This window comes from Triturus cristatus, chromosome 12 (genome assembly GCF_964204655.1).
Source record: "Triturus cristatus chromosome 12, aTriCri1.1, whole genome shotgun sequence".
Taxonomy (NCBI): Eukaryota; Metazoa; Chordata; class Amphibia; order Caudata; family Salamandridae; genus Triturus; species Triturus cristatus.
Genome location: NC_140595.1, coordinates 7257954 through 7279896, shown reverse-complemented (window position 1 = coordinate 7279896; position 21943 = coordinate 7257954). Strand labels below are relative to the sequence as shown.

Sequence of the window (21943 nt, the reverse complement as noted above, 5' to 3'; positions counted from 1 at the left end):
GTCTGCTGCAGTGTAAGACACAATGGTGGTCAAGCATTCTGCACTATCCCCAAGGTAGCACTGAACACTCTACAACACACCTACATGCACATATATGTATCTTTGGACACACCGCTGCACTGCAAAATCAGCTCTTGCTAACACATTGTCATTTCCGCGTGGGGCCAGGGTCCCAATTTCTACAGCCTCCCTGAGCAAGAAGCCACACTGCAGAGCTAGCTCTCTGAAACACTCGCAAACACCGAGCGGGGGCTCCTCATCTATGCACTCAGTTGCTGCACTGCAAGGCTAGCTCTCAGAAACATTCGCAAACACCAAGCGGGGCTCCTCATCTATGCATTCAGTCGATGCATTGTAAGGCTAGCTCATAGAAACACAAACACCAAGCGGAGGATTCCTCATCTATGCACTATCGTTGCACTGCAGAGCTAGCGCACACAAACACCAAGCCGGGGCTCGTCATCTATGTACTCAGTCACTGCACTGCAGGGATAGCTCACACAAACACCAAGTGCGGAATTCCTCATCTATGCCCTCAGTCACTGCACTGCAAGGCTAGATCATAGAAACACAACCACCAAGCGGGGGCTCCTCATCTATGCAATCAGTCGCTGCACTGCAGGGATAGCTCATACAAACACCAAGCGGGGCTCCTCATCTACGCGCTCAGTCGCTGCACTGCAGAGATAGCTCATACAAACACCAAAAGGGGCTCCTTATCTATGTACTCAGTCGCTGCACTGCAAGGCTAGCTCATACAAACACCAAGTGGGAGCTTCTCATCTATGCATTCAGTCCCTACACTGCAGAACTAGATCACAGAAACACTCAAGGACACCTGTGGGGGTTCCTCATCTATGGAGTCAGTTGCTGCAGTGCAGAGCTAGCTCTCAGAAACACTCACAAACACCAAGCGGGGGATTCCTCACCTATGCATTCAGTCACTGCAGTGCTAGCTCACACTAACATTCTAGGATTTAACACCTCATTTAATTAACAGAGAAATGCACCGCGGGTGTCATTCTACGTCAAAGCGAAATGTGGACAATGTCTTGAAAACTGCGCTGTGGCCTAACTCATGCAGGAGAGAGATGAAAACTGACGCCACAACACAGAGAAACAACAGTTAAGCACATCCCAAGCACTGTCATTGAGGAACTCGGGGCTCCTTCCACAAAGGGTGCGCACGACCAGTCTAGCAAACGGCGGCGCAGAAGGAACTTTAAACATTTTAGGAATAAAACACAGTGGGATGCCCGAGCCACCCACCCCATCATCCATCCAACCTGCAACTGACTGTGGTTCTATCCTCTCTTAACATGTTCCCATGCAGCCTGAGCCTCTCTTAGCATTAAAAGGATAATGTTACTTACCCAGTAAGCATCTGTTCTTGGCATGTACAGCTGTAGATTCACATGCTTTGCATACTCCTGCCACCTAGTGTTGGGTCTGGATGTTTACAAGTTGTTTTTCTTCGAGGAAATGTCTTTCCAGTCACGAGGTAGGTGACTCTACCTTTCGGCGACAGTGTGCATGGGCATCGACTACATTGTTAGATTGTTTTCCCGCAGGAGGTGAGAATGGAGTTAGTAAGAGTAGAATAGAGACGTCCATGCGTATGTATATAAAGTAAGAGAGAACTGCAACAGGTATAGGTACCCGGGGAGGCGGTGGGTGCATGTGAATCTACAGCTCTACATGCCAAGAACAGATGCTTACTGGGTAAGTAACATTATCCGTTTGAGGCATGTGAGCTGTAGATCACAAGCGTTGCATAGATTATACAGCAGTATTCTCCCAAAGCGGTGGCTAACCTGTAGTCGCTGGAGTTAAATGAAAGAGTGTTCCAAGTACTGCCTGGCCCACATTAGCTTGTTGTCTCGCTAACACATCTACACAATAGTGTTTGGTGAATGTGTGCGGTGTCGACCATGTTGCAGCTTTACAAATGTCAACTTGGGGATGTTTTCTAAGAAAGCCATAGTAGCCCCTATTATGCGAGAGGAATGCAGTCTAGGGAGTATTGTTAAGGTTCTCTTTGCTTTTGCATAACAAATGTGAATGCATTTGACAATCCATCTTGCAATACCTGACTTGGATATGGGATTGCCTTGTGTGGTGAAGCAAAAGCAACAAAAAGTTTAGTTTTATGAAATGATTTTGTTCTTTCAATGCAATATAAAAGGGCTCTTCGAACATCTAAGGTGTGTAGAGCTTGTTCTGCCACTGAATCAGGTCGAGGAAAGAATAGAGGTAACTCAACCGACTGACTGATGTGAAAGGCAGAAACTACCTTAGGTAGAAACTTGGGGTTAGTACGAAGATCCACTTTGTCTCTGTGAAGTTGGAAAAAAGGTTCTTCTATGGTTAGTGCCTGTAGTTCACCCACTCTCCTCAGTGAAGGGATTGCAATGAGGAAAGCAGTTTTTCAACAGAGAAACTGTGGTTCACATTTATGCACGGGTTCAAAAGGTGGGCCATTTAACTTTGTGAGGACTATGTTCAGATTCCACACTGGTGCAAGTCAAAGTCTTGGTGGTATGACTCTTAAGTCCTTCCATGAAAGCTTTGATTACTGGCACTTTAAAAAGAGATAAGTGTTGCCTATTTTGTAGATACGCATCTATTGCAGCGAGATGTAGTCTGATAGAAGTGTAAGCTAACCCCGAGTGCTGCAAGTGTAAGAGATAGCAAATTATATTTTGTATTGAAGCATCAAGAGGATTGATGATGATGTTATTGCAGTAGATAACAAAACGTTTCTATTTAGCACATAACAGGCTCTTGTAGTAGGACTTCTGGCCTCTCTAATGATTTTCATACAGTCTGATGGGAGATTTAGATAACCAAACTCTATGGTTTCAGGAGCCAGATCGCTAGGATCAGTTGTTTGGAATCTGGGTGTCTGATTTCTCCATGGCTCTGTGTGAGGAGACTGGATGTGAGGTGCAGTTTTTGATGTGGAACTAGTGACAGCTCCAACAGGAGTGTGAACCACGGTTGACGGGCCCATGTGGGAGCTACTAGGATCAGTGTGAGGTTTGTTTGGCTGAGTTTCCGAACCACTAATAGAATGAGTGGGAGAGGCGGAAAAGCGTAGGACAATATCCCTGACCAGTTCATCCATAGTGCATTGCCTTTGGAGAGCGGGTGTGGGTACCGGGAGGCGAAGTTTGGGCATTTTGCGTTTTGGTGTGCGGCAAAAAGATCTATTTGAGGGACTCCCCAACTTTGAAAGCATGGGAGGAGAATTTGAGGGTGAAGTTCCCATTTTTGGATTTTCTCTGTCTGCTGAGAAGATCGGCAATCTGATTGTTCACTCCTGGGAGGTGTTCCGCTAGGAGATAGATTTTGTGGTGAATCGCCCACTCCCAAATATCTTGAGCCAAGCCCGACAGCTGGAGAGAGTCTCCCCCCCCCCCCCCCAGTTTTTGTATATTCATGTTGTCGGTACGAGCTAGGACAGCTTTGCCGACCAGGTGAGTCTGAAACGCTTTGAGTGCTAGAAACACTGCTAACAGCTCTAGATGGTTTATGTGGAGAGTTTTTTGCGGTTGACTCCACAGGCCTTGCACTGTGTGATGTTGAAGATGAGCCCCCCCCCCCCCCCCCAACCAGTGAGAGGTGTGTCCGCTGTTAGCATTGTCTGTGGAACTGGGTCTTCGAAGGGCCGTCCTTTTGATAACTTTTGAGGGCTCCACCACTGCAGTGAGCGATGAGTACGGCCGCTTACCAACACTAGATCGGTTAAAAGACCCTGTGATTGGTTCCACAGACTTGCTAAGCATTCCTGGAGGGGACGCATGTGAAGCCTGGCATGGGGAACAATCATGGTGCAAAAGGCAGTCATTCCCACAATTGCATATGCACTCGAGCTGGTAGTGAGTGAGTGCGCTGAAACAGGAGAACTAGAGCCTGGTTATTGTGAATTGTGGCTGCACTGGGGAAGGCTAGAGCCCTTTGAGTATCTAAAGTGGCTCCTAGATAGTTTTGAGTGTTGGAAGATGCGATTTCAACACATTGACCGTGAACCCCAGTTGGTGCAGTAACAACAGTGTCCTGTAAGTGTGTTGGAGACACTTTGGATACGTACTGGCTTTGATGAGCCAGTCATCCAAGTAGGGGAAGACATGAATGTGTTATCTTTGTAGGTGAGCAGCGACCACTGCAAGACACTTAGTAAAGACTCTGGGAGCAGCGGTGACTCCGAACTAGAGTACCTTGAACTGGTAATGATGGCAGCTACCACATATCTGAGAAATTTGCAATGAGCGGGATGTATTGGAATATGGAAGTACGCGTACTTCAAGTCTAGAGTAGACATAAAGTCGCCTTGTTGTTGGAGTGGGAGCACTTGTTGAAGCGTTATCATGTGAAAATGGTCTGATTGTATGTAAAGACTCAATTCTCTGAGGTCCAAGATAGGTCTGAGAGAACCTTCCATTTTGGGTATGAGAAAGTAAAAAGAGTATACACCCGACCCGTGGAATTGTAGTGGTACAGGCTCTATAGCTCCTTTCATAAGGAGAGACTCAACCTCTTGTTTTAGGAGGTGTAAGTGATCCGGTGCCAGTTTGTGTGACCTTGGGGGAATGTTTGGAGGATTGTTGGTGGTCTCCAGGCAATAACCAGAATGGATAATTTCCAGTGCCCATTTGTCTGTAGTTATTGATTGCCAGACGGGTAGGAATTGTGAAAGACGCCCCCGACAGGTGTTAAATGGTCGGGCGGGGAGTGTAGGCAAGTCACTGTTTGGTATTGGAGGGGGAGGCACGTGTGTTGGAACCTCTACCTTTGCCATTGTTGCCTCTGTAGCCCCCTCTGAAGAAACCCTTTGCGTTTGTAGGTTGTAGAGGCAGTGTCTGAGGAGGTATTCTTGGACCCTCCACGATAGAAGGAGCGCCGAAAGGAACCACGGCTAGAAAGTGAATGAAGAGCTCCCATAGATTTTCCCACCTCTGTGTCCTTTTTCATCTTTGCTAAGGACGTGTCTACTACGGGGCCAAAGAGGTGTAGCTTATCAAAAGGCGTATTAAGAATAGAAGCTTGAACCTCTGGTTTAAACCCTGAAATTCGTAACCAGGCATGCCTTCACATAAGAGAACGCTGGTGTTGATGGCTCTGGCCGCGGTGTCAGTCGCATCTAACGCACACCTGATGGAATTGTTGGAGATGAGCCGTCCCTCCCGCAGTAGGTCCTGTGCTCTGGACTTGTGCTCATCAGGCAGGAATTGGAGCAATTGATCCACTTCGTCCCAATGCGCCCGATCGTACCTGGCTATCATGGTGTCCGCTGCATCGAGCGCGCACCTGATAGAATTGTTGGAGATGAGCTGGTGTTGATGGCGCTGGCTGCCGTGTCAGCTGCATCTAACGCACACCTGATGGAATTGTTGGAGATGAGCCGTCCCTCCCGCACCAGGTCTTGAGCTTTGGACTTGTGCTCATCAGGCAGGAATTGGAGCAATTGATCCACTTCATCCCAATGCGCCCGATCGTACCTGGCTATCATTGGTGTCCGCTGCATCGAACGCGCACCTGATGGAATTGTTGGAGATGACTCAATTCGGAGCCGGAAGGCTTTAGGGTGTGTTTTGGTGCCGAGCCGGAAGGCGGGGCGTCAGAAACATGTTCTCGGTGCCGACGACTGTGGCCTGAAGGCAGGGGTGGGACCAGAGTCTTTTTCTTGGGCTGAGTTGGACTTTGGGGCAAGGGAGGATCGGTACTCACGATGCGCTGCCCTTGCCGGATGTCTTAGTTAGGCTCCCTTTGCTTCTTCGGCTCCTATGGAATCGTCGGTCTCTTGTTCCGAATCTTCTCCAACGAGGTACGGAATGGAACCGGTGTGTTGGCTCTGCATGTCGAGACTTCTAGCCTGGCAGTCACAAAGAGTCTGCTTTGATCGGAAAGACTTACACGTGTCGCAGTCCTCTTCGTTGTGCTCCGGAGATAAGCACAAGTTGCACACTTCGTGTGTGATTTGGTGCGCGGGAACTTCGCGTGGCACCGAGGACAGAATTTGAGTGGAGTCCGTTCCATCGACTGCGAGGCAGATCGACGCGGGTAGGCCCAACGGCCTTCTACGGCCTACCCGATTGAAAGAGGGATTTTGTAGTAAATTCGATACACGGAGAACAGAAATACGCGATCGAAACAATACCGTCGAGGGTAAGTGGATTGCGCACCGAGGGGAACCAGAGAAACGGTGTCAAACCAGAGCACAGCAATTCACATCTGAACCTGATGGCCGAAAAAAGACAATCTAACAATGGAGTTGATGCCCATGCACACTATCACCGAAAGGAGAAGTACATACCTCATGACTGGAAAGACTTCTTCAAAGAAAAACAACTTGCAAACGTCCGGACACAACACTAGATGGCAGGAGTATGCAAAGCATGTGATCTACAGCTCACATGCCTCTAACAGGGCAATCAACACAGGGCAAACACAGACGGAAAGAGTTTGTCAGTGATAGTCCTGTGGTGAAATGTCGGCAAATCCCACAGGACTCTCTCAGTCTGTCATGTTTAGAACGCGCATACTGAGAGAATGTTGTACATGCTCCTAACTCTCACACCCATGGGATTGCAGGTATGCTCTATCTCATTCATTTGAAATACGTCTATGCTCCACACAAAATACATCCTCTGTGCTCTCTGGGCTTTTGAAAATCCTTCAAATATGGACAGGTCACACGAAATAGGTTCTCTTGTACAAAAACTCTCACACATGCAGGCGACTCACATACTCACCATACAGAGTGGATGCAGTTCTTGAAAGAGAAGTCGTACTGATTGTCCCAGTGTTCCTTAGCTTCGTCTGCTGTGATCTACAACCAAAAAAAGATGTCCATGACCCCCTGGGATAAATGCATACCCTCTAACACCCTTTATCTCTGCTGACTGTAACCAACTTCACCCCTCCCACCATCCTAATGAGACTCGGGTACACACTCTCTACCTCATACCAGTTCACGTTAATTCCGCCGGCACCCCTTTGTCTACTGCATCATACGAGGAACACATTTGGACGCATAGCTTTGTGCCAGAAGGGGCCACACTACTATCGATCCAGAGGGTACGCGAGCACTGCCGGCTGAAAAGCACTGCACATGCACAGTGCTGCCCACTTCCAAGAACGCACACCAATGCTAACCCTGCAGATAGCTGGTTATCTTCTTGTACACCGAGTCCACCCTCTAGCACACGAGTCTCCTGGCACAATGGTACTCGCCCCGTACCTCATGACCACAGTAGTGTGACCCTAAACCCACTTACCCTCGGAAATACACCAAGCTGTATATATATAGGGTTAGATGTCTTGGGATTTAGGTAGGATATGATAGCATCAAAATGCTGACCTGGAATGTCAATAACTTATTAAATCTGAAGAATGGGGGAAATGATTTATAAATTTAGGGCACACAGGGATAAAGCTTGATCACTTCCGGAGAAGCAGCTAGCAAAGATTCTGGTGGTTTCGGCAGGCCCCTTTTGGTATCTCAAGGAGTTACGTCTGAATCTCAGAGTTCGACCGGGAAGACCATTATCACAGATATTAAATGAAATCTGAGGATTGGGACAGTCATTAGTGACGCTGATGGTCATAACTGATGCTCTGAGGCGTAAGGGAGCACCTTTCTCTAGCTCTACTGTTCATGATGGGTTTTGTTTCTCAGATGCATTCTGGGGCAGATTCTTTTGCTGCTGGGACCCATAATTGGGATGAATATTCCATGAAAAGGCAGGGGCTGCGTCAAAAGATCATGATGTGCAAGGCTTCGATGTCTATGATACCAACATCTTATCTGCTGGACTCTTGGGCAGCGAGGCGCCGGCCACGCAGGCTTTTGCTCATGAGTCTCTTCCTTCTATGCCGCAGTGATTCTCATTGGTGTCTCCCCAGTGGTTTCCCGCCCTATCTTCTAAATTGGAGCATTGACTGCTGGCGTCAGCCTGATTCTCAAGCCTGGCTTGGCGTTCGCAGGCCTGCAGACCTTGGCTTGAAAATTACAACAGTCCTCCTCAAAAGAACATTTCATTTCTCAGAAGGCAAAACAAATTGGAAACTGCACTGCCCTCTGTGGCACTGTGCTTATTGATTCCCAACTTCAAATTACTTCAAGGGGGTTGGCCTATCCTGAGTAAGTGCTATTGTACATTACCTCACTCATTCCCTCCGGTGTCACGGTTGTCTCCACATTTTATTCATTCTGAAGCAGTCCTATTGGTTGGGATATTTCAGATGTTACCATATTGCAATTGTCCTGATGAGACCGATATAAGCTAGCTAGGGCAGCAACCTCATCACCAGAGATCAGTAACAAACAAACCAGCAAAGGAATTATTATTTAATGGACTGATTTGTAGAACTCTAGGTGGTAGTTTGTTATGTAGACTTTTTATATTTTTCCATTGATGTATATTGTTTTGTGCTGAGCGTCACACTAAGGTCAAATTGCACTATCTTGGTTGTCTGCTTTTCTGTCCTTGTACGGACTCAGTAACTCATGAGATTAATTGCTTTTCATTTCATTTGTGGTGGTCTTTTGTGAATGGTCATAAAAGCATTGACTGCATGAAGTTATCTAACCTTTAAAATAGAGATTCCTTTTTAAATGTTACATATGAGAACCAGTGTTGCATATAAAGTGCTTTAGACCCAGGTCTCCAAGGGTTTAAAGGTCGCTCTTGTTGACTACTAAGTTTACACATAAAGCTAGCAAGGTACCCCTGCAACAAGAGACCATTTTCCCCCTCTCACCATGCTCCAGTGTTCATGGAAATTGGACTGGGCATTGGGAGCGTGAACACTAGTTGTGGGCTCAGACAGGAAGTGGAGAGATGACGCCCGTCCAGCAAACATAAAAGCAGATACACTCAGTTTAAAACAGTGCAGCACAAAAAAGCAACTATATCTGCCAAGTTCTAATCCCCAATGCTCAGAGTTAAAAGTATAATTAAATATATCAGAAGGGTGGGGAAAAACAACTGGTTATGCAAGGAGACTGCATGGGAAGTTTATGTTGGGACTCTTTTACGATTGGTGGAATGCGAAGACCTCCCGCCTCACCAAACCCGAGGTTCTCCTGCCTCATTAGAGGTGAGGAACCAACAGATGTCAATCGGTGAAGGCTCAGCAGCCTTCTTTGTCGGAAATCTCTAACTCAGGGCCGTAACTGTATAAACGGCGGAATGCTGGCCATATTAAGGAGAATTTACAGAGGTGGGACAAGCTGTATTTTTCAGTGATGGACAAACAATGCTTGTCAAAATATTTGTCGTCTTATCTGAGTTACTACATTTATTCCACAATTTGACAATCTGAGTTCGGACAAAGTCGATCCAGAAGATTAAGTCTTTAAGATCGGATTCATATAAGAACTTATGAAGTTATTTATCCTAAGTGCAAAGTTGATGCAAAGCATTGTGCATAGTGCAGCTGCACTTTCCGCACCAACGTCTTTCCTGATGAAATAGCTTTGCAAAAAATGTTATGTTGTAAAGTTTTCTATAGCGCTCGTATACCCGAAGGTGTCTTGGCGCTGTGCTGCATACGGGCGATCAGCGAGGCAGGGTGGATACCAAGTGGCCTGGGATTAGAAGAGCCACGTTTTTAATGCTTTCCTGAACTGTAGAAGTGTCAGGGAATTTTTCGGTTCAAAAGGGAGAGAATTGCATAGGTACACAATTTTGATGTTCACTTATTGGAGCAACAACCCAGTGGTAAGTATTACAGTGCTGCCATCAAACTGGAATAATATCTGTACAGAGTCCCGGGGATTTGTCCTGGCTGATTAGTTACCGACCAGGGAACCTATTACTTATAACCAGTTTGACACTATAATAAGATTTGGAAGACTAACGTTTTTAACTGGACGGTTTTATCGGTGTCCACAGAACGGGACTTGTGCACTGCACAAAAGAATTTCTCAGCATTTTATAATACAGTTTTAGAGCGTGAAGAGCTGACCTAGCGCTTATAGTGTTGTAGGCACTACACACTTTATGACTACTGGATAAAAACTTGCGGATCTCCGAAGTTCCTGCCCACTGCCGCATATGCTTTTGAGAATGAAGGAGACAAAAGAAACAATGCATGTATTTTTTGTACTTCTACAGTAGCTCGTGGGGTACATTAGTTCAAAGGAAGAAGGCGGGGTTCCCCAAACATGGAGAGCATTAAAGGCGACTTTTAGAACATTTTAATCAAGACAGAATGATTTCCAGTGTTCACCGGTATATAAATACTTCTGGATTCAAGGAAAACGAGAATGGATATTTATATTCACGTCGTGATTCCGATAGTCAGGCTGCGTGTCAGCTCAAGGTTTATTACAATGAGCTCAGCACTGGCTTCAACTGTCTTTACCGCTGAAAACTATCTGACAAAATATCCCCCAGATGAAAAACCCTCTTATCAAAGTGTCAGAGTTGGTTACGTGCTCGGTTTTGTTCATACATAGTTTAAATTCTTCTTGCCAAAAGGCTCTGCTGCTTTTTGGCTAGGTTTGCGCTACACAAATACCAGATACAAACATTTATGCTAACACATCTACCTACCTTTGTACTTGATTGATAGTGTACTTTCAGATTAAATGGTATGCACAATTGTATTATTTCCAAGCAGAAGAGACACACGTCATGCGGGTCCGCCACCGACATGTTCTGACGGCAGTCCCTACAGGACTTAAACCCGGACATCTCATCTGCACCAGAAGTCGAGTACTCGACAAGCAAGAGAAACAAGTCTCAGAAGGAATATGCTACTTACCAGTATGCATCTGTTCTTGGCATGCAGAGCTGCAGATCTACACACTTTTGCATAGATCGCCATCTGGTGTTGGGCCCGGATGTTTGCAGTATGTTTTTCCTCTTGGAAAGTCTTTGGAAGTCACGAGGTCGGTGACTCGTCCCTTGGTCCATATTGCGCATGGGCTTCGGCTCCATCCCCAGATTGTTTTTCGCCAGCAGGGAAAGATGGAGCGTAGTGATAACAGTAAAGAAACCCATGTGTGTTGTATCTAAATAAGATAGACTGGATCAGATACAGGTAGCCGGGGAGGCAGGTGTAGATCTGCAGCTCTACATGCCAAGAACAGATGCATACTGGTAAGTAGCATATTCCGTTTGAGGCATATGAGCTGCAGATTACACCCTTTTGCATAGACTATATAGCAGTTCCCAACCCTAGCGGCGACCACCGGTATTGATTATGCTACTTACCAGTATGCATCTGTTCTTGGCATGTAGGGCTGCTGACATTCATATCTGTGCATAGATCGCCGCCTAGTGTTGGGTCCGGATGATTGCACATTGTTGTCCTGGAAGAGTCTTCGAAGTATCACGAGATAGGTGGCTCCTCCCCTGGACTACAGTGCGCATGGGCATCCTCTCCATCCTTAGATTGTTTTTCGCCATTGTGGCAGTGATGGAGTAGATATAGTAAGTGATGACCATGCTATACAGTAATTCTGAGTGCTGCAGCCGCGACAGGCGCCGGGGAGGAGGGTGGGCGATATGAATGTCAGCAGCCCTACATGCCAAGAACAGATGCATACTGGTAAGTAGCATAATCAGTTCGAGGCATGTGGGCTGCTGAATTCATATCTGTGCATAGAATATATAGCAGTACCTCCCCTAGCGGCGGCTACCTGTGCCAGCTGCAGCAGTCTGGAAAAGAGTTTTGAGAACAGCCTGTCCTACAGCTGCCTGCTGTCTTGAGTGTACATCTACGCAGTAGTGTTTGGTAAATGTATGTATAGTGGACCATGTGGCTGCTCTACAAATTTCGAGTAAAGGGATGTTTCCTAGGAAAGCCATGGATGCCCCTAACTTTCGTGTTGAGTGGGCTCGTGGGGGAACCGTTAATGTGCGTTTAGCTTTGTGATAGCAAATCTGAATGCATTTAACGATCCATCTGGCTATTCCTGCTTTGGAAATGGCGTTGCCTTTGTGTTGTGGAGAGAAGGCAACGAAGAGTTGTTTAGTTTTTTCTAAAATCCTTTGTCCTGTCAATATAGTACATGAGAGCCCGCTTTACATCTAGTGTATGGAGCATTCTTTCCGCGACATTTTGCGGATTTTGGAAGAAAACGGGCAGTTCGATAGTTTGATTAATGTGGAACTGTGATATGACTTTGGGCATGAACTTGGGGTTGGTGCGTAGGACAACCCTGTTTGCGTGGACCTGAATGAATGGCTCCTGAATGGTTAGTGGCTGGAGTTCACTAACTCTTCTTAAGGAAGTGATGGCCACCAGGAAAGCCACTTTCCAGGTGAGGAATTGAATCTCACATGAATGGAGAGGTTCAAAGGGCGGACCCATCAGTCTGGTGAGGACCAAGTTGAGGTTCCACACCGGTGCTGGTGGGTGTCTTGGGGGAATTACTCGTTTGAGTCCCTCCAAGAAAGCTTTGATGGCAGGTACCTTGAATAAGGAGAGGTGCTGCCTGTTTTGGAGGTAGGCTGCTATCGCGGTCAAATGGATGCATATTGAGTTGTATGCCAGATTACAGCGGTATAGGTGTAAGAGGTAGCATATGATGTTTTGAATAGATGCGTCCAGTGGGTTAATGTTATTGTTGTTGCAGTAAATGACAAACCTTTTCCATTTGGCCGCATAGCAGGCTCTAGTAGTGGGTCTCCTGGCTTCTTTGATGATAGTCATAAAGTCAGGTGGTAAGTTTAGGTAGCCAAATTCTAAGACCTCAGGAGCCAGATCGCCAGGTTCAGTTGCTGGGGATCTGGGTGTTGAATTTTGCCATGGTTCTGCGTTAAAAATGCTGGTTTTATCCGCAGTCGTTGATGAGGCACCGCGGAAAGTCCCAGAAAGGTGGTGTACCACGGCTGGCGTGCCCACGTTGGAGCAACTAGGATAAGGGTCAGTGAGTGTTGCCTTAGTTTGCGCGCCACCAGCGGTATTAATGGTGCTGGGGGAAAAGCGTACGCAAATCTGCCGGACCAGTTCACCCATATCGCATTGCCCTGCGACTGTGGGTGTGGGAACCTGGCGGCAAAGCTTTGGCATTTTGCATTTTCTTTTGTGGCGAATAGGTCTATCTCTGGATGACCCCACTGCTGGAAGTACGGTTGGAGAACTGATGGGTGTAGCTCCCACTCGTGCATCTGGTGGCTGTGTCTGCTGAGCAGATCCGCCATCTGGTTGTCCTTGCCCGGGAGGTGTTCTGCCATGAGGAATATGTTCCTCTGAATGGCCCACTTCCACATGCTCTGAGCCAGATGAGACAACTGTGGAGAGTGTGTTCCTCCCTGCTTCTGTATGTAGTACATGGCAGTCATGTTGTCCGTCCGGATCAACACGACTTTGTTGCACAAGTGTACTTTGAATGCCTTCATGGCTAGGAAGATTGCCATCAGTTCCAGAATGTTGATGTGCATCTTCTTTTGTTGTGTACTCCATAGTCCCTGCACTGTGTAATTGAGTACATGAGCTCCCCATCCCTGGAGAGACGCGTCCGCTGTTAGTATGATTTGTGGAACAGGCTCTTGGAATGGTCAGCCCTTGCAAAGGTTTTGTGTGTTCCACCAATGCAGAGAGTTGTATGCCCGACCGCTCACCAACACTAGGTCTTTTAGTTGCCCATGAGCCTGATTCCATTGACGTGCTAAGCACTCTTGAAGCGGGCGCATATGTAGTCTCGCGTGTGGGACTATGAAAATGCAGGAGGCCATTGTGAGAAAGTGCCATCTTTCTTGCATGGTATGCCCCCACTTTTTGCTAAATTGCTGAATGTACTTCGATTGAGTGTACCCTGGGTTCCTGCCAATCAGGTGCCCAGGGCCTATGTTCCTTCCTTAAACCACACAAACTCCAAATTGGCAAACCCTAGCCACATGTCAGCCCCTAGTAAATGGTACCCTAGGTACCCAGGGCCTTGTGGCCAGGGAAGGCCTCTAAGGGCTGCAGCACTCATTGTGCCACCATCAGAGGCCCTGTACCCTTACACACACACTGCCCTTGCAGGCTGAGTGTCTGGGTGCAGGACAAAACAAAGAGTCGACATGGCACACATCACTGTGTACCATGCCCATCACCTACACTGCCAAGGCATATGTCAGCTACCCCTCTAGCTGGGTGCATTACGCCTATGGTGTGGGCACAGGAGCAGGAGCCCTGTGCCCCTACAGTACCCGGGTCCATTCCTGGGCACTGTAAGTGCAGTGCTGTCATTTAAGAGTACATGGTGCTGAGAGCTTGTCAAACACGAGCTCCACAGCACCATATTGGCAACACTGAAGCCTGGGAAGTTTGGTATCAAACTTCTCAGCACATTGAACCCACACTGATGCCAGTGTAGGATTTAATGTACTAAGCACCCCAGAGGGCATCTTAGAGATGCCCCCTTACAGCTAGCTTACAATCCACGTCTGCTCTGAGGCTGCCCAGGCTGCCACACAGCAGACACGTTGCTGGACCCCTGGGTGGGAGAGCCCCTGCTCTCCCGGGCCTGCAACAATGCACATCCTGGGTGAGGTGAGAAATCTCCTCCCCCAGGATGAGCAAAGGGAAGCTTCAAAGGCAGGCCGCCATTTGGAGTTTCCCCAGGCCACTGCAACCCCCCACTCTGGCGGGAAGCTTGGCCGGAAACCCCATACAAGGACAGGGGATGTGCCAGCCTGCCCACCCCACCCCTCAGGTGGGGGAGGCGAGGTGAAGCACATCTCTGGGCTCTCGCCATCTTGAAGATGGGAGGCCCTACCCTATCACGATTAGGCTACTGCCCCCCTCCCACAGGAGAGAGGCAGGATAGGGGGTGTACCCACCCCAGGACAAGGACCCATTGGTCCCTGGCCTTCACCTACCTGTAACGCCCCTAAATCTAGTATTTAGGGGCACCCTGAACCTTCCTTCCTCAGATTCCAGATAGAAAATTACAAGAAGAGCAAGAAGAACAAAGACCTGCCCTGCAGCTGCTAAAAAGAGAAGAAGACACCAACTGCTTAGGCCCCAGCCCTACCGGCCTGTCGACTCTCGAACCTGCACCAGCGCGGCATCTCTCGTGGCCAGCAACCTCACCAACCCCGGAGGACCTGGCTACCTTTTGGCTCTAAGGCCCTGGGACTCCCATGAGTAGAGGCTCTACCCAAGAAACCTATTTTTAACCCCTGGCAGCAGCCCGGAACCGCGGACCCAACACACTCTGCACCAGCCAAGCCTGGCCAGTGCCGGAGTGGACAAAGACCCTGAGGACGACCCCACGGCGACTGTGACCCCGAGTCCGGCACCCAAGGACCCCCCTCGACATCCCGGAGGAAGCCTGCAGCCTCAGAACCAAGTGCCACCCCAACCGCGATCAACCAGAGGGTAAGATTCCCGACGTCAAAAGGCACCCCTGCACCCGGCGCCCTGCGGCCCCCTGTGCCCAATCCCGGGGTACCCACCTAACCTACAACTACCCAACTTACCTCTCGAAGTGGTGGTGGCACCTGAAACATCCTCGTCCCCGAGCCTGCAGCCTTTTTCCAAACCGGAACATTCCCATTGATTTCCATTGAGCGCCCGAAGGCTCAAAAGCACCCTGCACCCAGCCGCCCGAGTGGCCCTGGCAGTGCCCTCTCTACACTAACCTACTTCCCCACTTGCCCTGAGTAAGTGACCAGGAGCCCAGCTCCCACAGCCGCGTGGCTTGCCAGACAGCAGCCACCAACCAAGGCCCCCCTATCCCTCATAGGATAACATTGGGCCTAACTCTCTCTGCACCCGGCCGTCCTGAAACCGCTGAGGGTGAACCAACTGTACCTACCTGACACTGGGGGACCCCTGAGTCCATGCCCAGAATTTCAACTCTGCCAGTCGAGTACTTACCCTTAAACCGCTAACTTAATTTTCCTCATAGGGTAACTGTAGGAAGGTGGATATCTGACTATGGTTACCCCCAACTTTTTGCCTAGTGTCTAGCTGGTTTTTCGACTTAGTTGGCCTGAGATCCTGCCATTCAGGGTCTCAGGCTGTCTGCTCTCTCTTTAAAATGGACTCCATGTACCCTAGGTACATTCCCAATTGGTAAGGATCACCTTATTGGACCCTGTACAGTGTACCCTAGGTACCCAGGGCATAGGTGTACCCTAGGCCTCCCAGGGGCTGCAGCATGTATTATGCCACCCCTGGTCTGGCCTTCCAATCAGACACAACTGGCTGATCACTCAGCTGGGGCAAGGTCGTGTAATCACCCCTTGCTTAGATATAGTATACCTATATCTACCTTATATATAGACACATGTGCACCTATCAGCCACTCCTATGGCAGGCCTTAAGAATCCTGGAGGCAGAGTGCTTGGTAACATGTGAGATGGTGCTCTAGCATGAGCTGAGCCTGTCTGCAGCTTTCGGAACCATGTCCTTATAGCTGTTCTATGATATAGCCTACCATATACTCTTAAAGTGCCTTATAATCTTAAACGGTTATGGTAACTATGGTTTGGCTTTATCAAAACATGTCGTGTAAGGTGTCTAACACTTTGGAATAATACCCCCATACCATTTCTGGTGATGAGGATATTATTCCTCCCTTCTAGAGGGAGAGACATGTTAAAATCCTACTTTGCTGTTTAACTCTAACCAAAGCCTCAGCATCACAAAATGGATGCTGCTGCCACGACACAAGTCTGACCTCCTGCAGCTGGGAGTGATCCCAGCCAGGGAGGCCTGGACAATAGGTTTCCTGCTTGGGGAGGTGCTAGCACCTCCCCAGACAGCCTTTAGTGTATTGGGGCAGGGTGGGCTGAAAGGAATGAGACATGCCTGGGGCACACAAGGTGTTCCTTGCATAGTCCAGTTCAAACCGGCGCTGGGGCACTCCAGCCCCAGCTCTGGCGCGAAACTGGACAAAGGGAAGTGGGTGTAACCACCCCCTCCCAGGTCCCACCCATAAGGCGTGACCTAGCAGGTATCCCAGCCCCCCAGATTAGTATAAGAGTGGGAGTTGGGCCTCAAGACTTTGGATTATCCTGAACCTGCAACTCGAACAGAAACTCTGGACCTTCGACATTCGACGAAAGAAGAAGACTGAAGAATCTCCCTTGTGGCCAAGGAGTGGCTACCCTGTGCAAACAGGCACCATCAAGAGACTACCCTTTGCTTTGCCCACGTTCTACGAGGAACCGACTGCAGAGCCCGACCAGAGCCTTGACTTCCAGACTTCTCCGACCCTGATCCATATCCACAGCAAAGCTGAGATCCGTGGAGGCGACGAGCGACGTGGGACCGGCTACCTGGGAAAAGTGGCTAGTAACTTCAAGCGCAGCTTCTGAGGCACCCTCGAAGTTGTGCACCGGGGATTGAGAAGCCCCAACCCCAAGCACCATCTGCACCGAAGATCAGCCCCCCACACTCCACGAGTCCTGCGTGGGGCCCTTCTGCATTTTCCTGCTTGCCGCGTCTGTCCGGTTGCTTGCCCGCTGGCTAGTGGCCTTTGTGACGACGCACCCTGAAATCTTCTGCGCTGGTTTGGCTCCTCCAGACTGGCTCCCGCTTCTCTGCAAAGAAGAAGCACCCCAGACCTTCCTGGTCTGCACCAGAAGCAAGTCCTCCGTTCTTCGTGGGTTCCGCTTGCCTTGGCTTGGTGAGTCCTAGTCCAACTTCGACGCCGCCGACAGCAAGAGCCTTCGTGGGACAGCTCGCCTCCTGGTCCTGGTCGTCCTCGACGCTTCCTGGTCCTCCTGGCTGCAGCGACAAGCTTCACCTTCACCTGCAATCTTCACGACATCGCCTGGTTCCTTCCTAGTTCCACGTGGTCACTGGCTAGTGACCTTGACTCTGTCCCTTCTGCTTGCAGGTCTCCTCTCTTCTTGATCCCAGCCTTGGGATCCACCGGACACTCTTCACTGACTGCCTGTCAGCATCTTTCTTCAGGCATCCATAGGAGTCGACGACGAAAACCGACGCATCTTCAACCCTATGCACCCGCAGCCTGTGGGCTAGGTAACTTGGGTACTCCGGTGCTCATCAGGATAGTGACTATCCTAGTGTCTAGTTTTCCAGTCTCGACTTCCTAGCTACTCCGGAAGTGTCCTAAATCTATCATTTTCTAAACTGTACTATTGCTAGTGACTTTTACGCATTACGCGTGAGTGTTTCCACTCTGCACACGAATCCCGTGGGCCTCCCACTTCCTAACCCACGCTAGTGTAGTGTAGCCCCAGCGATTCCCTAGGCCTAGGCCTATTCTATTTCCGTGACAGTGGTCCTTATACCACTTACTTAGTATATGGTTTGCGTGGCCCCTAGGGCCTAACTGTATTACTTACCTGTGTGACTTAATGTATGCTTAAATAAGACTGTGTTGTACTTGCCTCTAATCTCATAAAGAGTGCTGAGGGTTTGCTTAGAATAAATACACTTTATTTTATATATATATCTGTTGTGGTGTCCTTTCATTTGGTATTCAAGGGATTATATATGGTATCACAGCTGGCTTCACATGCCATTCAGAGTTTAGCCTAAGACTGCTCTTGTCCATGCTACCACTAGGATAGCTGGTCTATAAGGTTGACTTTACAACCAATCACCATAAGGGTATTTGGACTGATATAAGGTGTACACTAGAACTAGTGACATCATACATCAGGCCAACTTCTCACAGTAACATTGACTGGCTTTTGTCTTCAAAAATCTTCTAAGTGTGAACTTTTCAAAACTGCAAAAATTCACCAAAAATCAGCCAAGTGACAAAAACGAATTTACTCACCTGCTCCTAGGTGAGCTCGCAGTGCTGGATCTTGGTGCCCAGCCCTGACCCTGAAAAGTGTTCACAACTATACTTACCTCTAACTCATTTTTCTCCCATAGGAAACCATTGTCTGCTTTTCTGTGAAATTTCTTCTAAGTGTCTATTTTTGCAAATTTGAAATATTCTTTTAAAATCGTACCATTTCTGCAAACGAAATTACTTACCTGTTTTTGATAAGGATCCCAGTCCTGGGTCTAGGTACCCAGTCCTGGATGACTAAAGTAACGATAAAGTACTCTACCTGCAACTTGAATTTCTTGCCATAGAGATCCATTGAATGTTTTCTTTGAAATATTTTCTAAGTGCTAACTTTTGAAATAGCTAAATATTATTTAAAAATCATTACAGTTATTAAGTCGACTTTCATCACTTGATTCTGAATACTGACCCAAGGCTGGTTCTAGGAGCCAGACCTGGAATTCCAGAAGTAATCTGAAAAGTAATTTATTACAAATAACCTGAATTTACCATTGAGCTCAATGCATTGTTATGTTTAGGAAATAGGATTGTTTATTGCAACTAACTGTGACTGTTTACACAAATTTATTGCTTAAGACAAAAGTATTTATATTCAACCTCTCATTCTGAGAAAGTATATTTTTACCCCCTTTGTGGTTCTAAAAATAAAACAAGCATATATTTTATATATATAAACCATTGGCCTAGAGTTCAGTTATTGAGTGTGTGAAACCATTTGCTGACTGAGTGTGTACAATAAATGCTTTACACTGTCCTCTGGTACTGCCTTACTGCTCGACCAAGCTACCACTTTTGAGAGTAAGGTCATACCTAACTTTGACCTCTATCAGCCTCTGGGGGACTGTGGACTCTGTACACCCTGTACCTATTAGGGAACAGTATATACAGAGCCACTTTCTCACAGCCATCATGCCTATCAACTGCATGAAGACTCGCGCAGGAAGAGAGTGCTGAGGTTGGAATTTGGAGATCAGCTGTTGCATGCTGTTGATTCTCACTAAAGTTGGCTGAGCTGTGGCAGCCAGAGTGTTGATCGATGCGCCCAAGTACTGTTGTACGTGCGCAGGTTGGAGACTTGATTTTGGGTAATTTAGTGAGAATCCCAGACCGTGAAGAAGGTGAATGGTGTGGGACATGTGGGTGGCACATTGTTGTGCTGACTTGGCCTGAACTAGCCAGTCGTCCAGATAAGGGAAGACGTGAATGTTTTGTCTTCGCAGATGCGCGGCCACCGTTGCCAGGCACTTGGTAAAGACCCTGGGTGCTGTTGTTACTCCGAAGGGGAGAACTTTGAACTGATAGTGATTCCCTTGAATAGTGAATCTGAGGTATTTCCTGTGTGAAGGGTGTATTGGTATGTGGAAGTATGCATCCTTCAGGTCTAGCGTGGCTAGGAAATCCCCCTGACTGAGTAGTGGGAGAACCTGCTGGAGGGTGAGCATATGGAAATGCTCTGACAGAATATATAGGTTTAGGGGTCGCAAGTCTAGAATAGGTCTGAGCGAGCCGTCCTTTTTTGGGATTAAGAAGTACAAAGAGTACACCCCTGTGCCCTGCTGGTCGATGGGCACTACTTCTATTGCCCCTTTTGCGAGCATAGCAAGCACTTCCTGCTGGAGTAAATCTAAGTGTTCGGCTGACATAGGACGGTGCTTTGGTGGTATGTTGGGTGGAGTGGAAGTTAGTTCTAGACAGTACCCGTGCTGCATGATGTCCCTGACTCACCTGTCCGTGGTGATGTTCTTCCACGCGGACAGGAACAGCTGGAGTCGTCCCCCGACAGGTGTTATGTGGTCGGGGGGTAAGGAGAGGGCGTCATTGTTGGTTTTTCGGAGAGGACCTGGTGTTGCCATAGCCACGTCCCCTGCCTTTAGTGCTGGATCCACGATATCCACCTCTGTTGTTTTTGTCATAGGTGCTTTGTGCGCCACTTTTAGCATACTTCTGTTGTGACCCCTGACCCCTTGTTGTTCCCATATTTCCAGTGCGACGAAAGGAGCCACTACGAAATTGCTGAGTTTGCAGAGCCTCCATTGATTTCGCAGTGTCAGTGTCTTTCTTTATTTCTTCTAGGGTAGTGTCAACGTCTGGGCCAAATAAGAATTCTGTGTTAACTGGTAAGTTCAGAATACTGTTTTGGATCTCGGGTTTGAAGCCTGAGATTCGTAACCAGGCATGTCGTCGTAGCATGACGCTTGTGTTTATTGCCCTAGCCGCTGTGTCAGCTGCGTCAAGGGCGCATTTTATGGATGCATTAGTGAGGAGTTGTCCTTATCTAATGAGAAGCTCCGCTGACTCTTTATACTCATCTGGTAGATGTTGGAGCAGTGACTCCAGCGTGTCGTAATGTGACCTGTCATAACGTGCCAGGAGTGCCTGTGTATTGGCAATGCGCAGGATGTTCGCTGCTTTCGCTGCAATGCGTTTGCCCGATGTTTCTAGTACTTTTGACTCCTTGTCTGGGGGAGGAACATCACCAGTCGTTTGTGAGTGGGCTCTCTTGCGAGCATTGGCAACCACCATGGAGTCTAATGTCAATTGACCCCTAATGTATTTAGGGTCACCGGGTGCAGGCTTGTATTTTTTTTCAATCCTAGGATTTAACACCCGGGCTCTTGTGGTGTCCTTGAAAATGTCTTTGGCAGGTTTGAGAACCCCTTTTAACATGGGCAGAGTTTTGACAGTTCTTTCTGAAGATGCGAAAGTGTCAAGCAGGAAGTCTTCCTCAATGGCATCAGAATGGAGTCCCACCCCATGATGAGCAGCAGCCCGTTCGATGAGGGCATTAAATGCAGCTGTGTCCTCTGTAGGAGACGTTTTTATGTTATAGAGTTGCGCATCTTGAGTATGTGGCGCGACACTTTGGTCTGTGGGGTCATCCCATGCCTGATCCGGGTCTTGTAGGTGCTCGTCAGGATCTACGTCCCCAGGGTAGATGGAATCTTCCCCGCCATAGTCCTGTATTGCGTCCGATTCGGAGGGGGTAGGAGAAAAGGACTGCGGATCTGGATGGAAGGGTTGGAAGTGTTCTTGGAGCACTGGTTCCTGCTCCGCTGGCAGTTTGTGTTTAAGAGGAATTTTGTAGGGCTCCTCTTCCCTAACTGGCGTTATTTTGCGCTTGTGGAGCATTAACCTGCCAGTGTCGGCGTCGATAAATTGTGGCCCCGAAGAGTCTTGTTCTGTAAGGCCAGAGGTGGTGGACTGTGTGTG

General features: G+C 48.2%; 1 protein-coding gene across 5 annotated transcripts in view; it reads right to left on the bottom strand.

Annotated features, from left to right (window-relative positions):
* Positions 1–21943, bottom strand: part of SBNO2 (strawberry notch homolog 2) — a 502221-nt gene that overhangs the window by 16685 nt on the left and 463593 nt on the right. For all 5 annotated transcript variants that reach the window (XM_085639189.1, XM_085639190.1, XM_085639191.1 and 2 more), the window contains one exon: positions 6756–6832. In XM_085639189.1, coding sequence (XP_085495315.1) covers positions 6756–6832 — 77 coding nt within the window. The remainder of the gene's footprint in view (positions 1–6755; positions 6833–21943) is intronic.